The sequence below is a fragment of the Panthera onca genome, chromosome D2 (assembly GCF_046562875.1).
Source record: "Panthera onca isolate mPanOnc1 chromosome D2, mPanOnc1 haplotype 2, whole genome shotgun sequence".
Classification (NCBI taxonomy): Eukaryota; Metazoa; Chordata; class Mammalia; order Carnivora; family Felidae; genus Panthera; species Panthera onca.
In genome coordinates, this window is record NC_138349.1 from 4,667,510 (window position 1) to 4,684,428 (window position 16,919).

General features: G+C 53.5%; 1 protein-coding gene across 13 annotated transcripts in view; it reads right to left on the reverse strand.

Moving 5' to 3' along the window:
• PTPRE (protein tyrosine phosphatase receptor type E) overlaps positions 1-16,919 on the reverse strand; it is a 162,586-nt gene that overhangs the window by 1,526 nt on the left and 144,141 nt on the right. For 10 of the 13 annotated variants that reach the window (XM_078434965.2, XM_078434964.2, XM_060641199.3 and 7 more), the window contains 9 exons: positions 13,046-13,181; positions 12,574-12,723; positions 12,148-12,241; positions 10,804-10,880; positions 9,834-9,968; positions 6,918-7,043; positions 6,038-6,204; positions 4,110-4,245; positions 1,424-1,450 (listed from right to left, as the gene is read on the reverse strand). In XM_078434965.2, coding sequence (XP_078291091.1) covers positions 1,424-1,450; positions 4,110-4,245; positions 6,038-6,204; positions 6,918-7,043; positions 9,834-9,968; positions 10,804-10,880; positions 12,148-12,241; positions 12,574-12,723; positions 13,046-13,181 — 1,048 coding nt within the window. Of the gene's footprint in view, positions 1-33; positions 1,451-4,109; positions 4,246-6,037; positions 6,205-6,917; positions 7,044-9,833; positions 9,969-10,803; positions 10,881-12,147; positions 12,242-12,573; positions 12,724-13,045; positions 13,182-16,919 lie in introns of those variants that run through there. The other 3 variants (XM_060641194.3, XM_060641203.3, XM_081790435.1) reach the window with 2 other exon arrangements.

Consider the following 16,919-nt stretch of genomic DNA (forward strand, 5'->3'; position numbering starts at 1 on the left):
TATGTTAGAGCAGGTGTCTTTATTTTTTATATATTTATATATATATATATATATATATATATATATATATATATATTGTGCTCATATGCTCATCTGCTACCTAATGGCCACAGAATGATCACCGTCATTAAATTAAACTTTTCTACATTCAACCTCCTCCCTTTTGTCGCCCCATAAGCCAATCCAGTCTGGCAGTGAGATTATTATTATCCAGTGTCAAAGGTCTCAGTAGTATTTCCATTCAAAAATAAGTTAGCCTTTAGATTAAGGATTTCTCTCTCTGTGTCTTTTATTTAAATATTGAGGAGGGGGACTTTAAAAAAAACTGTATAAATCTAGATTTTAAGGTTTCTTTTCTTACAAACAATCTTAGCTTGTACAAGATTTAAAAAAAAAAAAACAAGCCAAAATATTCTCAGAAAGTTGAAAGCATCAGTGCTTGTGGTGGTCTCCCCAAGCGTGTGCTCTTGGCATCTGCGTGAGTCAGACGTTTGGCTCCCTCCGCACGTTAGGATTAGGAAGTGGTTTGTGTTGAGCCTCTAGGTAGCTCGAGACCAGAGGCAAGAGTGAGAAACGCAGTTGGTTTGATTCTCAGAGACTCCTCTGAGCCAAACACTCAGACAGACGGACAGCAAGTGGCCACGTGGGAACGCAGCCTGATAGCTGATTTTGCCGTACCCAAGGCCACGGGTGACCATGCCACCAGCACCGACATCTCCCCACTTCTGGCCCAGACAGCACGGACCCAGCCGTGAGTAAACGCACGTGTATCACTATATGGTCACCAACTGCGCTCGTGCATTTTATACCTGCACGCAGGCTGTGACGCCCTTGATCTTTAAAATGTAAAAAGTAAACCACATGAGTTGAGACGGAGGACTTCACAGGATCCCCTACTTACAGTGTATCTCCATGAACATTTTACCTCCCGCAAAACGCCACTGCGCAGGGCTGTAAAAATCAGCGTCTGGACAGGGAATTTTCAACTGATTTTTGAGTCCTCGACCGCTTTCTTAACAGCGGGCTCTGTGTTTACTCTCCTGCGTCAAGCACACATTGCATATTAAGATTTTTAACATTTAGACGTGCTGAATGTGTGAAATTATAGGATATGATGAATCTAATGCAAAATTAGAATATTTACCGATATTAGCAGAAATGCATTTTACGGGATATTACTTGACCTTAATACATTACTCCCGTTTTTAAAAGGGGTATTTAAGATTTAATAACTTTATAGCAGTGGCCTTGAAAGCGTAACAAAATATATACAAAGAAATTAGGACGGGTATTAATGTCAACTATGAAATAAATTAACATGATTTTTATAAAATATACTGACCATTAAATTAAAAAATATTTTAAGGCAGGAATTTCATTTGAAATTAGCATAATCAGAAAATATATCAATAAAATCTTGTACCACTTTGTAGCAGAATTCATACTGTTCCTGAAAAAAAAAAAAACAAGAATATATTAAAATGATTTTTTAAATTCCATTAATTCAATTAGGAGAAACTCATAAAAAGAAGCCAAAAAAAAAAGTCTGACTAGTTACATACTGGTTACACAGAGACGTTTCCAGGTAAAACTGTTTTTATAATAGAAAAAAATGTCAGTGATTAGTTTCAACTTAGCGTATTTGAGGAGAGTCTGAGTAAAAGGTCTTCAGTTTTCATACTTAAAATGGAAAACAGGGGCGCCTGGGAGGCTCGGTTAAGTGTCTGACTTCGGCTCAGGTCATGATCTCGTGGTTCATGGGTTCCAGTCCCGCGTCGGGCTCTGTGCTGACAGCTCGGAGCCTGGAGCTGCTTCGGATTCTGTGTCTCCCTCTCTCTCTGCCCCTACCCTGCTTGTGCTCTCTCTTTCTCTCTCTCTCTCTCAAAAACTAATAAATAAACATTAAAAAACTAGAAAACAACTATTTTTGAAACAAAATTTAAAAAAACCAGAATATTTAACTTCAAATAAACTTCATAATGTAACAAAGAAGTAACCTATGAAAGTTAAAAAAGATGAAAATCTAGGGTATTTTTAAGCCTCAATTTACTCCAAAAAGGGACATTGTTTTATATAAATTTTAGAATTCAAAAAACATCGCCTTCTATCTAAGGCATCTGACTTATTAAAACACTCCTGTGCATCATTTGACTCTCACCCTCCTCACAAATCGTGAGTTAGTTGAGCATCCAACTTCAGCTCAGGTCACGATCTCACGTTTCATGAGTTCGAGCCCCGCACCAAACTGTTGAGGAGTTCGAGCCCCGCGTCGGGCTCTGTGCTTACAGCTCAGAGCCTGGAGCCTGCTTTGGATTCTGTGTTTCCCTCTCTCTCTGCCCCTAACCCACTTGCATTCCGTTTCTCTCAAAAATCAATAAACATTAAAAACAAACAAGGAGGTGTTTGCATGCTGAGTCGGATAAGAAATGTTCTTTGCTACAATCGCTGGGAGCCTCCCTGGGTCAGGCACTCACGGGGCCCCTGAGGTACAGACATAAAACAAATCTGCATGCCAACTGAAGGCAGGTGCTGTCGCCCCATTTTCCACAGATAGGGAACTAAAGTCCGGAAAGTGGAAGGAGCTTGTCCAAGCACGTCCAGCCATGATGTTGGGATGACCTCCCAAAGCCCAAGCAACAAAGGGACGCCATGACTTAGCTTTTATACTTAACTGGGGGCAAGACAGGACTAAAGCTATTCATTCTGCCTGGGGAAGCCGGGAGTGGACTCAAAAAACAGGAAAGAAACTGAAAGAGTATGGCTCATAGTTAAAAACTGAATTTCTTGGGACGCCTGGGTGGCTCAGTTGGTTAGGTGTCCCAACTTTGGCTCAGGTCATAATCTTGCAGTCAGTGAGTTCGAGCCCCACATTGGGCTCTGTGCTGACAGCTCAGAGCCTGGACCCTGCTTCAGATTCTGTGTCTCCCTACCTCTCTGCCCCTCCTCCACCCACATTCTGTCTCTCTCTCAAAAATAAACATTAAAAATTAAAAAAAAAAAAAACTCTGAATTTCTTTTTGCAGGTATTCCTGTTATCATTATTATTTTCATCTAGAAAATCTTCCACGGAGTGGTCTGCTTCTGTTTTTCCCATGCCCAAAGTCGTTCAAGTTCACGATGCCTGTAGGAGGTATCAGCTGTCAGCAGGCAGGCATAACCTTTAGAAGATGCCTCTAGCATCTTCCAGAGCCCTAGCAAGGACGGTCCGCGCTGGGACCAGGGCTCTAGGGAAAGCAGAGGAGCCTCAGGTTTCTGCCCCAGTCATGGCCCGAAGAGGGGCGTGGCGGGGAGGAGGGTGGGGGGCTGGTAGGCACACCAGTTTTCCTTTACTGATAGTGGCTCTCGAACCTGTATTCACTTCGGGACCACCTGGGAAGGCCAGAGATACGCCGATGCCAGCCTGGCGCCCACCCCCAGCAAGTGTGAGGGCAGCCTGGCAACGGAGCAGGACTGTGAACACTCTCCAGGCCAGGCTGGTGTGCCCTCAGGGTGAGACCCGCGCTCTCGCCCAGCCTGGGGGCGCGAGGCGAACCCCGTTCTGCTCAGGCGATCCTAGCGGCTGAGCTGTCCCTGCGACGGGAATGTGCTGGAGGGGCCCTCCCGGCACCTTCCATGTGACGGCCTGCTTGCCTGGGCACCCTGTGAGTATAGAGAAGGAGCGGGCGAGGAGGGCACATCTACAAATAGGAAGACTTGAGAAAGAGGACGCGTGAGAACATTTCTTGAAATTGCATTTACTGGGGCCGAATGATTACTTGTTGAGGAAGCATGTCTTCTGCAAACCAGGAAGCGTGTGTTTTTGTCACAGAATGAAAGAGGATGGCCCTAGAATCTGGCGGAATGGTCACGTGACACAGAAAGCTGGGGTATTCAGTGCCTCTGTCCAAGGGGTCTTACAGTCTGAAGTCATGGCTGCACCTCTCCTCCAGCGTCCAGCCCAGGGGACCGTCCCCAGCCAGACTCAAGGGAAGGAGAGGGTCCGTGGAGCTTCACCGGGGAGAGTGCCCTGAGTTCCGTCCCCCGAGAAGCTCGCTCTCCTCCCTCTCCCCACACTCAGCACAGACAATTCTCAGCCCTTCCGGAAACACCCTCGACACTCAGTTTCTTACCAGGGTTTGCACCATATGCGGTCTCTGAAGTCGTAAACTCTTCACAGCTTGGAATACGTCTAAAAGGCCCTCGGCTTTCACTCGTTCCAGAATGTTGCTGAGCGCAATGAATGTACCTGTTCGCCCGGCTCCAGCACTGTGGAGGAAAAGTACTTAAGGGAGACGACGGGGCTTGCCCGTGGGGACGAGACGCGGACAGCCTGCAGCCCATCCCCGCACATCAGCACAGAAGCAATCGCCCCCGAAAATGAGCCAGGTTTGGATTTCCAAAGATCATCTGCGTGGAGCGAGAGTCCGCAAACGTGACATTCCTAAAGCACTGGCCCAGGTACAGCAGACAGGTAGCTCATGAGTGGGATCAAGACCCGGCACAAGCTTTCAAGCTGCAACTCGTGTAGGCGGGGGGTTCTCCGGGTGTGGTCCCCGGGACCAGCAGCATCAACGTTGCCGGGGAACTTGTCAGAAATGCGAACCCTCCTGCTTCAGGTCTGGGGAGAGGTAACTCGGCCTGGATTCTCCTTCTGTGCGAGGGACCTGCCTTCTGAGAGGCGGTGGCTCACAAGGTGTGATGTTAAGACAGAGGGCGTCCCCTGCCAGGGACGGTTAGATAAGAGACACTTCCCAGCGATGAAGATCTGGGTCCACTCCACTTAAGACGGTCATTTTCTTGATAAACTGGATAAACCCCACAAGAGCAGAGCCCAGGCAGCCTTAGGATAGACAAGAGGCCAGGCCCAAAGTGGGCGGGCTCAGCTGGCTCCCCCCAGAGAGCCCTCCAGGCCCCAGAGGCACCCCCCACCCCGCCCCACCCCGGGTGGGCTGATTCTCAGGCTCCCGTCCCATTTCAGTGACCTGTCCCCACATCTGCCCTTGTGGGATTTGTTCGTCTTTGCATCCCTGGTGTCCTACACTCAGTCCGGGCCTGGGGAGGCGTGCACTCGTTTCCAGTTTATTCTAAAGGACTTCTACAAAGCCCACAGGAACTGAAACCTGGGGCGTGTGCTCCACCTGCTGGCCAGGCCAGAAGCGCACCCAGGCCCGTCCCAGGCAGAGAGTTCCAATCCCCCCAAGCGAGGCCCAGGCTCTGGTGGCTACAAGGGATGGGTGGGGTGGGGCAAGCGGCAGCCACGCAGAACGGAAGCCACGTGTGGAAAAATAAATAGAAGGGCAGCTTCAGAAGCAAATTAGCACCCCCGACAAAGAAAGCACCCCAAACTCCTGTGAGGAAGAGATTTGCTTTGGTGGCCAGCCCGCCCCCCTCCCCTGCCCCCGCTGCTGGCACGGGGAGGGGCTCTGGCGTAACCAGAAGTGGGTCAGCACAGAAGGAGGGTGAGCCGGCACGTCTTTAGATTGGGCCAGATTCACCCTTCCACACTTGTGATGCTGCTAATCAAGGACCTTGGTGGGGTGCCCAGCTGTCTCCAGGGGCACCCCCAGCCACGTTTCCTTTGGCCTCCCTTGTGCCTGCCTTGGGAGCGGGGCTGGGGTGGGGCTGCAGGCCTTGGGCAGCGATCCCAGCCTGGACATCCTCGAGTGGCTCAAGAAAACCTTCCTGCCTCGAGGGTGTGCTACAGTGCGGACTTGGCTCCCCAAGCCCAGAGGAGAGGACAGGGAGGGGCGGGCACATCAGCCAGAACAATCTTTCAAAAGGAAGGCCAGCAGGCCAGGCTCAGGAAGTGGGTCTGTCAGAGCTGTGCCTGGAGGGGTTTTTGAGGACTTAAAAGGCATACGGAAACGTGTGTTTGAGCGGGTTCCCTGACTCCTCCCCCCAAATGCATCCTGCAGGTACAGCAGATGACGTTTCCGCATCCCTGTGACGCCCTCTGTGTACGGGGAAGGTGAAAACTACAGTCCAGAGCAATGACGGCGTTGGGGGCAGTTAACCGGGCGTAGGGTCTGGCTCGGCCCCACCTGCAGGGGGCGCCCACCTGCAGTGCACAGTGATGGGGTGGTTGCCGGTCTGTTGCTGCTGCTTCTGCACGGCCGCGATGAGGTCGAGCATGCCTTTGCCCTCCGCTGGGATCCCGATCTCGGGCCAACCGTGGAAGTGGAACTGGCGCACCAGTCGGGTCTGCTCTTCCTGGCGGGCCAGGGGCTGCGGGCGGGGAAGGGCGTTCAGGACCCTGGCCACCGAGGAGCGGGACCCGGGCCCACCCGTCCTCCCGGGGACCCGCGCCAAGGCTTGGGTCCCTCCTGGGGCCTTCGAAGGCCAGCACGGTCCCCACCTGGCGGGCCTGAGGGGCCTGACCAGGCGGTCTGTGGGCTGTGTGCACCCTAAAGGGCAGGGATGCCAGTATTTCTTTCCGAGCGGGGGCAAGACATCCAGAGGATGTTCCCTGGAGCCCCTCGCCAGGGCCCGCCAGATACCTTTATGGGATCCCTGGCAACTTTGGAGACAACACGATCATCTCTTTCTTAAGAAGCCAGGACCCCTCCTGTCCTAGGGGCTCTGAACAAGCCTGGACAGGCCTCTGTGGCTTGATCCACGGCCTTTCCTCCTCCTGCCCCCCCACCACTGCCATTTCTCCCGAAAGTGGAGGTGGTGGCCGTGTGACGCCTCTAGGAGTCGGCCACTCTGTTCCACCATCTCATGCAGCAAGGAGGCGGGTGACCCCGAGGGTGCGAACGTTGTAGGAGATCTGCCCCTTTGTGACATGGCTCCCTACTCACCGCACTGAACGTGGGTACTAAGGTACCAGTTAGAGGAGGTGGAAGGAGCAGGACATTCTGGTACCATCGCCAGCAGATCCTGAGGGATGCTGTGGTGCATTCTGTCTACAAGGGTGGAACGCACTCTGGCGACAATACCTGATTGAAAGTGACCAGGAAGTCCCGTATGCTGATGGCTTCGGAAAGCGTGTCACTTTTTATTTCGATTGTTATTTCGCCGTGAGTCACTGAGCCCTCTGTTGGCCAATACTGGTAGCATTTATCCTTGGGGTAAAAAATAACATGTTAAGTCTCATAGCGAATAACTTGCTGTTAGCAGTTTGAGGATATGAGGCAGAATCACTCTCAAACCATTTAACGTACTTCATCTGACCAAGTAAATCACATATGAATACGAACATGAATGCCCGTTAATACCCATTGACCAAGGGAATCCAGAAACAGACATGCATGTGGTTGCAACTCAGATACAGGACATGATGGAAAGAAAAGATTCCATAAGTGGAATTGGAAAAACTGGTTTTCCACGCAGGAAAAGCACTGGGTCCCTGACTCACAACCAACCAAGCTTGATATGAACAGTCCAGCCCTCCTGGAGTTGGGCAGTGCACAACCTACACTACCATATGCAGTAGGTTTGAGTCTTCATAAAAATAAACCCAGATGGGTTAATACTTAAAATTAAAAACAAAACTGTGAAGGCCTTAGGAGACAATGTCTTTCCAGTCTGAGGTGTGCAGAAGGACTCGTTAAGCAAGACCCCGACAGAGCTAACCATCCACGGCGCGAAGACTGCAACATCAGATGACAACACAGTGAACTTCACTCCATCAACAAACATTCTCAAAAGAGTGAAAAGACATGCCATCAGCTGGGACAAGACATCTGCGGTACGTAAAACCCGCCAAGGGTGAGTATCAAGAACATGTAAAGAATTCATGTAAGTCAAGATAAAAAGAGCCAACAACTCACTAGCAAAACGGGAGAAAGGCATGGCCAGGCGTCTTGCACAGAGGAAAACGTCCATCTATACATATATGAAGCGAGGCTTGACCTCACAGGAATCAGAGAGATGCCAATCAAAGCTACAAAGGGATGACAGGTACTCGTATTCAACGAACAAAAGTGAGGGTGCCTGACGGTACTAGGGGCGTCGATCGAATATCTCTCTCATACACCGCCAGTGTCCGCTTTGGGAAACGGAACCACTTGGCAAAGCAGTGAGGAAGTATCTTGGAAACCCAAACTGTCACATGCTCTCCAATGTGGCGTAATGTCCCTCTGGAGTCTGCTCTTCATTGTGCAGCATGAGACACGAAGGAGAATGTACCAGTAGGTAGCACCACGTGTAAAACAATAAAGGGGCATCATCCCAAATTCCCATAGCGGGAGAAGGGATAGAGAAGTGGGTTTAGGATGTCCAGTTTGTATCGTGGAACAAAACAGAATCACGATGAATGAACCACAGCGATACGCATCAGGGTAGGAAAGTGTCAAAAGCATCATTCTGAGCGGAAGGAGCAAGTCCCGGCAGAACACGCGCTGTAATGATACCCTTTGTATGAAGTTCAAAAGCAGTAGTTGCTTCAGACACACACGTACATGATCTGAAAAGATTTCTGGAAAAAGCAAAGAACACATCCACTAGGATGGCTTTAAAAAGACCAGTGACAATAAATGTTGGTAGAATGAGGAGTCACTGTAGCCCTGGTCCACTCCCGGCGGGAATTCAAACCGGGGCAGCCGCTGTGCAAGGCAGTCTGCAGTTCTCCAAAATGTTAAGCTGTATGAGTCTGCACGACAGAGTTATGATACGGCCCGGTAATTCGGCCCCTAGGCGTCTCCCCAAGAGAAATGAAAACACAGGTCCGTGTCAGAACCTGAACGTGAATGTTCCCACCATAATGCGTAACAGCCCAAGAGTGGAAACAACCCAAATGTCCGCCAGCTGACGAACGGATACACAAAACATGGCCTGTCCTTACAATGGAATATTATCTGTCAAGAAAAAAAGAGCTTATTCCTGATACTACACGGTTAAACCTTGAAGACATTACACTAAGTGAAAGAACTCGATCACACAAGACATGTTGTAGGAACTCATCTTCATGAAATGTCCAGAAGTGGCAAATTCATGGTGGTTGCAGAAGCTAGAGGAAGAAGGAATGGGGAGTGGCTGTTCTTGGGTGTGGGGTTTCCTCTGGGGGTGACAAAAATGATCTAGAATTAAATAGTGGTGATGTTGCACAACGCTGTGAGTATATTAAAAACTGCAAGGTGCCTGGGTGGCTCGGTTGGTTAAATGTCTGACTCTTGATTTCGGCTGAGGTCATGGTTCTCATGGTTCGAGAGTTTGACCCCCCAAGTCGGGCTCTGAGCTGACAGTGCAGAGTCGCTTAAGGTTCTCTCTCTCTCTCCCTCTCTTTCTGCCCCTCCCCAGCTCGTGCACACACGCTCTCTTTCCCTCAAAATAAATAAATAAAATTTAAAAAATATCGCCGAGCTCTACCCTTTGAAAGGATGAACTGAATAGTATGTGAATTGGACGTCAATGTGCTGTCTCCAAGAAAGCAAAGGAAACACAGATTCAGGGTAGCGGTTCTATCTGGGGTAACGTACAGGTAGATGTACACTACTGGTAAGGTTTGGCTTTTCAGTCGGATGGTGGGTTCACGAGTATTTACTGTGTCATTCAATAAAAGACACAAGAAGGCCCTGGACGGGTCTCTGGGGAAAGGGAAGCGTTTGACTCATTCGGCCCACCCAGGACAACACCTGTAAGGTACACATATGTCAACGCCTACGTCCTTATGTCTTGAAGACAGTTAAGATAGGTGAAATGAAATGCCGGCTAAGAGCGAAAGCCAGTGGGCGGTCATGGCTGAGCAAGAGTGGAACCTCTTTCATCTCCAGCCTGGCTCCCTCCCCAGTCCCTGTGGCCTCAGCAGCTGACGGCTGCCACGGGGTGGGACCTGTGGGTGGCGGGGGGCCGCCAGGGGCGCCGTGGGTTCTCGGGAGGCCCCCGCAGGGGGCAGGGCGGCGGGCGTCCCTGACCTGCTCTCGCTCCTGGACCTCCGTCAGCATCACGACCGTGTGGCACTTCCACTCCCAGACCATCCGCCAGAAGTCCTCCACCGTGTGCGCCAGGGGCCCCTGGGTGGCGATGAAATAGTCCTTCTGTCGGTAGCCCTTCAAAGGGGGAACAGAGATTAGAGTCTGACTCCCTTTCCCCCTGGCTCCACTATGGACAGCGGGGTGCAGGAGAGGCCAGGGCCCGGCCAGGGAAAACGTTCTCCGGCTTCCAGGGCCGGGCTGGGCCCCAGCAAACCACCTGCACGCAGCGACAGCCCGAGATGCCCATTCCCTCTGCCACCCAGCCACCTCCTCTGCAGCGCCTGGGGTCGCCTCTGAGCGGGTGGCATGAGCCACGCTGGCCCCGGCCACCTGAGAGAGCACCGGTGACTCTGTTCTCGTGTGTTGCTGTGTTTCGGCTCAGTTAGCATCATGGTGGCGGGCTGGGGGCGGGCTTAGAGGAAGTGGATTCAAATCCAGTTCCTCCATGCGGCCCAAGTGACCTCTGGCAACGTTTTCTTATCTGCAAACGGACGTACTAATGCAGATGTGGCCGCAGCGTCCTTCCCCAACCATTTCTCAGCTCGGCGCACCGTGCGTGGAGACAGGCGATGACGGTCAGCCCGGAGTGCACAACCGCTCCATCCACGCGGAATGGACAGGAGGGCACAGAGACTGCAGGACAGCCAGCCGTGCAAGGGCCCATGTGACCCTGGTGCGTATTAGAGACGTCAAAGAAAAAGAGCCGTGCCTCATAAAGCAAATTCCTTAGCAGTGCACCTGTTACCTCTGTTTCCAAAGTTCATTGTTCGTGTTTTTTGCTTTTTAGAAGCAAGTAATTCTGCTAACGAAATGGTTGGGATTTCAGGACTCCTTCCTGATCGTGAAAATGAGTTAATGAAGAGTCTGCGATCACAGATGAAGGTCACAGTCATCTTTGCAAAGCACTTACGTCGATAAAGGAGGCGTTGATGTAGTCTGTGTATTCTTGACCCCTTTTCATGGAAAGGATCACCCGATTGAAGTCATCTGCAAAGCAGTATGATCCCTCAGTCACAGCACAAACACCGCCCTGCCTTGCAAAGCTCACTCTGTGGCTACAAGCTTCCAAAACACAAAACTTGTTAATAAAATCGTGGAGTCGAGTCAAGTCCCTGGAAGGTTTACTTTATAAAGTAGGTTAATTAAATTGGCCCAGGAAATTGTGTTTTGGTAGGAAAGCTCTGAAATTACCCCAGTTATCATTTTCGTGTGCCATGAATTAATGTAATTCATACCAAAATATGAGCATTAAAAATACTGCATTTCAGGAGTAAAAGGAATGTGGCCCGACAGGTGACCTGGAATTATGGCTGCAGCCGCACAGAAGCCAGTGTCTCAGGCCGAAACAGGCTTCACCCAGCATTCATGCACTTTTTTTTTCTAACTTTTTTTTTACTGTTTATTTTTGAGAGAGAGAGGGAAAGAGAGACAAAGCATGAGCAGGGGAGGGGCAGAGAGAGAGAGAGGGAGGCACAGAATCCGAAGCAGGCTCCAGGCTCCGAGCCGTCAGCATAGAGCCCGACGCAGGGCTCAAACCCACGGACCGTGACGTCATGACCTGAGCTGAAGCCAGATGCTTAACCGACTGAGCCACCCTGGCGCCCCAGCCTTCACACACTTCTGATTCTCGGCAATCACTAAAGCATGTCAGGAACCCTGAGTCCACATCTGCAGTGAGGTGCTCTCTCTCTCTTCACCCTCTCCCTTCCTTTCCTGTGGTCCCTCTGATCTCTGTGGAGTCTGTTTCTTTGCCTGCACTCAACAAACATGGGCACCCCTTCCTCTTTCTCCCCCTTACCTGGGACCTCGGGGCAGGCCAGGGTCCCAAATCTACCCCTGCCCATTCCAAGGCCTTTCAGGTCCCCTGGCCTGGAGCAGGGCCCCCTCCTCCATATACAGGCTTGGGGGACTCCTGGATGAGATGAGAACCACGCAGCCCCAGAGTCACGACCAGAGCAAATCTCTCCGCTTCCAGGAAGTCCTCCCTCTGTCTTGCCACCTACATCTCGTATCACATGCTGCCCGCCTGACACACAGGACTGTCTGGGTCGCTCACTGCTTCACAGGTGGGTGTTCTCTCACCTACCCTTGACATAGCCCCCCAGGAGCCCTTAACCCCAGGCCCGGGGGCTGTCCTGCCCTTGGATCCTGGCTTACAGAGGCGGGCAGTCAAAGAATTCTCCCAGCGTGCCAGCCCCAATCCCGTCCTGCCTTGGGGTTTCAATCCCACGGGGCGGCCCCAGGGCTGCCTTACACGGAATGATCTGGATGACTCTGGCCTTCTTCATGTTGGCCGGCAGGTTGCCCGTCCTCATGTCCTCCTTCATGATCCGGACATTTGTCAGTTTCTGCAGTCAAGGAGGACACGGGGTCACAGCTCCAACACGGACTCTCCCGCGTGACTCCCTCAACCCCGGAACAGCACCCCTGTCAAGGGTGCCTGCTGACCCGCAACAACGGCCCGTCTCTGACCCCGGACGCTTCCCGAATGTTGGGAAATGAGAGCCCACGCGTGACGCGCTCCCCCACATGGGCCCCTGCTCAGCTCTGAAAGCCCCCAAGAATTCTTCCCTCTGCGTCACCGGCGGGAGGGCCACCCTGCTTGTTCCGGGCTCAGGCCAGAGCGGGGGTGGTGATTGAAAGGGGACTCCTTTGGCCGGCTGCCCGCCTTCCCACGTACCCTGAACTCCTCCTCCAGCCCGATCTTGTCGAAGTGGGTGGCGGTGCCGTGCAGCGTCTGCAGGTGGTTTTCCAGAGAGGACACGTCCAGCTCGGTGTCCCCGTAGAGGTAGTACTCCAGTAAGGCTTGGTAGATGAACGTGTACTGCATCTGTGGGGAGACCCAGAGCGCCCGCGCCCTCGAGCGTGCCCGGCCACCACTGGCCCGGCCACTGCTCACAGCTCAGCAGCAACCAACTCCACGCTTTGCCAAGGTAGGGAGGTTTGGGAGCAAAAGTCAGATGCATGGCCGTTACCAATGGCCGCTTATGGCCTTGAGTGAGGACCACATGGCAGCAGGCATTACTGAGCACCTTCTCCCCGCCAGGCACTGTTACCCGTGCACCGACAGCCCGGGGGTGGCCCAGGTGTCTGGGTTTGCTCTGTGCAGCTCTCCCCAGGGCGAGGGGCTGGGCTGGGGGAGGGCTACTCACATCTGTTTGAACCATCTGAGGACGCTGGTTGCGGATTCTCGACACGAAGTCGAAGACGTCGACCTTGTGCTCGGCGTGCATCATGTCCATCATGGCATCGATCACTATGAAGGTGCCCGTCCGGCCCACGCCGGCGCTGCCGGGGAAAAGCAAGAGGCCGAGTCGTGAGCCACGGCACCCGCCCCCCCGCCCGCCAAAGCTGACCTGTGCACCCGGACCGAAGGACACGCTGCCCTCAACTGGGAGACACAGCCCATCGCTTAACCGAGCCTTTGCCTGGCAAATGAAGAGCAAGTCTACGGGGAGGCCACCAGAGGGCACCACAATCTTCGTAAAATTATCTGACACTGTTCCTCTAATAACTAGACACTGTTGAAAGGCATGTCGAAAAAATCTGTCGTAGTCGTCTCACGTGAGGTTGTAATCGTCCTCTCTTACCAAATGCCGTCTTCTTGTTGTGTGTGCAAGTGGAGTTTTTCCAACGTCACACTGGAAATGGCTTTTCCAAGTTCGTTATAAAAAGGAGGCTCCCCAGGCTGCGTCTGTGCGCTCTTGAGCCAAGGCCAGCCCTCGTGGGAGGCACTGGGTCTCTCTCTGGCGCCCCGGCCCTCCTCCCGCGGCTGGCTGAAGCCAGCTGGCCCTTGGGGTCACAGCTGAGCAGTCTCCTGGCCAGGAAGCTGCCCCACTGGCTTCCTGGGTTTGGCTTTCCTTGTGCCGCCGGGATCCCGGTCCCACCCTCCCCCTGCCCGCCGTCCTAGGTACATCTCCACCAGACAGTGGGGCCATACGTGTTTGTTCCCCGGCCCCCAGGACTCAGTGGGCACAGAGCTGCACTCAGCCAACATCTGCTGAAGGAGGAACCCCCTAGTGACCCAGACTCATCTATGCAGCATGAACCACTCCCTCCAGCCCCTGCAGCATTACCCTCTTTAAAAAAAGAAAAGAAGGAAAGAAAGAAAGAAAGAAAGAAAGAAGAAAGAAAAGAAAAAAGAAAGAAAGAAAGAAAATGAAAAAAGAAAGAAAAAAAAGAAAGAAAGAAAGAAAGAAAGAAAGAAAGAAAGAAAAAGAAAGAAATCTAACAAAAAGACTCACGACTTAATGAGTCAAGTCCCCCGCTTTCCCCTTTGTTTTTTTTTTTTTAATTTTTTTTTTAACGTTTTATTTATTTTTGAGACAGAGACAGAGCATGAACAGGGGAGGGGCAGAGAGAGAGGGAGACACAGAATCGGAAGCAGGCTCCAGGCTCTGAGCCATCAGCCCAGAGCCCGACGCGGGTCTCCAACTCACGTGAGATCATGTGAGATCACCCGAGATCGTGACCTGAGCCGAAGTCGGATGCTCAACCGACTGAGCCACCCAGGCGCCCCCCCCCCCCAACTTTCCCCTTTGGGTGGGTGGGAGACACCACAACGGGGCTAGGACAGCGGCGAAGACCGTCCCCTTGGGCAGATCCCCTCATTCAGCGGGGAGAACAGGTGAAACGTGAGAGGTCTTCTGGGAGTCTTAGTTCTTTCTCAGATACGAAGTCCGAGAAAATCATCAGGTGCAGGGCCAGGTGAGACACTACCCAACAGGTATGAGAGGGAGGCCACAAAATAACCCCCTGCAAGGCTGTGAGGGTCCCTGAGCCGCTTACAGGACCCCCCCCCCACCTGGCCTGGGGTACATGTGCGAGAAGCCACTTGGTCCCCCATGGAAAGGCTGAGGCCGGCTGACCCGTCCTGGCCGCCTCCGTGGGGACGCTGTTCTCAGGGGGACTCGGGCACAGAATGTCCTATTAAGTGATCAAGAACCAAACGCTGAGGATGAGTGTTTCAGCAAGGATGGCCATCAGGAAGTCAGAGCCCCGGGGCGGGGGCCGTGCGTGGCCGGGAGCTGAGGAGATCCTGTATGAAAATGAACTTGGGGGTGGGAAGGTGGAGTCAAGTCCGCCCTGGGTCTCGGGAGCTGACAGCCAGTGTGAGCCTTCTCCCTAACCCTGCTGGCTTCCGGCACGCCTGCCCTCCTGGCGCGAATTCCTGCCACCACATCACCGCCAACAGGCAGGCGCCCAGAACCGCCCATCTGCCCACACCGGCCTCTCAGGGGGCCTCAGCCCAGGAGGGGAAGGATTCCTTCCCCCAGAGAGGAGGGGGGCTTTGGGAAGCCCGAGTCGGAGGGCGCCACTGCTTCCATTTACTGTCCATTAAAAACCCGGTGACAGAAGACAGGAGAACGTGTCTTCTGAGTGACGGAAGACAGGAGAACCCGGGAGCCCCAGCAGCTGAGCCAAAGGAACACAGAACCGCAGGGAGACGACCAGGCGCTCAAGAGCGAGAGCTGAGCCTCACGGCCACGGAGGGGGCGCCCAGCGCGAAAATAAGACGAACGGCGGACGCACCTGCCCTGGGCACCTGTGGTTGAGGGAGAAGGGAGCAGAGAATGGACAGTGGTCATTCGCTGAGATGTCACAAGCACGACAGATCTGGAGGGACGGGGACAAAGCAGAACGGAGCCAGCTCCCAGCGGCTGCCCTCCGACCAGACACAGAGGCCGTCTCTTTACCTCCCGCCATGCAGGGTGGAGCGGGGCCACCACCACAGGGAGCAGGAGGCAGGGAGCCCGCAGCGGCAGGAACGGTCTTGTAGAGCCAAGAGGACCTGGATGCGGAGACCCCCTGCTACGGCTTCTCCCGCTGAGGGCGTCGGACCCCGGGGCCTGGGGACAGGCTACTGGGGAAGCACCCGCCGTCCCTGCTACGGCAGGGCCCCGGATCTCTGATGGGACTCAGGCCCCTCCGGCCAGGCTTGTTCCCGCCTCCTGGAGGGCAGGCCCTGCTCACTAGGGCGTCCTCAGGATCGTATTCGTTTTCGGCTGTCAGAGCCAGGTTCGTTCTGAGTATCTTGGCACTGACGAGGGACAAAGGGGACGAGGGACGAAAGGCACCTTCACACAGTGATACTGATGCTTGGAACCGGCCACACCGGAGTTCGGCAGAAGCGGCACAGAGACTCAGTTTCACGAAGCCTGGGCAAGCACGGGAGCGGCTGACGGGACCCCCAGCTGCGGCCGCACGGCATGGGCCTCCACCCCTTCCCCTCTCCAGGGCACCTGCTGGGAGGAACTCGTAGGCCCGGCAGGTGTAATCCCAAGGATGCCACCTCACTCGACGCACAGATGCTCCAACGTCCCTCAGCTCCCAAGCGGCAGGTCCAGGAGTCTATCCCTGGGCGGATGACAGGGGCCTCCCCTTTGGCCCCCAAACTGTCTTCAGGTTCTAACTGAGCACCCACCGGGAGGATGAGCAGTTTGGCACTGCTCCCCACTGTGCCTTTGTCTTCAAAAGCAGAAAGGGCACAAGCCAGTCAACCAACCTGAAGTCCGAGGCCTTTTCTCGTACGTGACTTTCTGCACCAGCGGCCACGCTGGGCAGGCAGACATAAGCCCCAGAGGGAGTTAGCCCACCCTCAGAGTCGAGTCCCGGGCCCCTCCAGGACTGTCCCTCCCACTGCAGACCAGGAGATCGCAGCTGGGAGGGGGGACGCCCCGCCCTGGACAGCTGCTTCTGGCCACTATTGGCTGTTCCTGGGCCACGGCCCCCAGCCCCTCTGAGCCTCGCACACTCATGTAGAAAGACTTGTGGGGGGGGGGGGGCTCTCCATAGAAGCATGGTTTCCACCTCTGTCCCCGGAGGTGACCTGGGGTCTGCGGGGGCAGTGAACCTGCCAGAGCCCCAGTAGCACCATCAACCTGGCCCCTCGGCTTTTGTCTGTTTTAAGAATTGGGGATCCCGCTCAGACGCTGCTGACGGACGGGTCCTGCTGTCACAGAGTGGGCTGAATGTCCCTCTGGCTCTCACCCCCAGGGATCCCCCAAGCTGTCACTAGTAATTGTG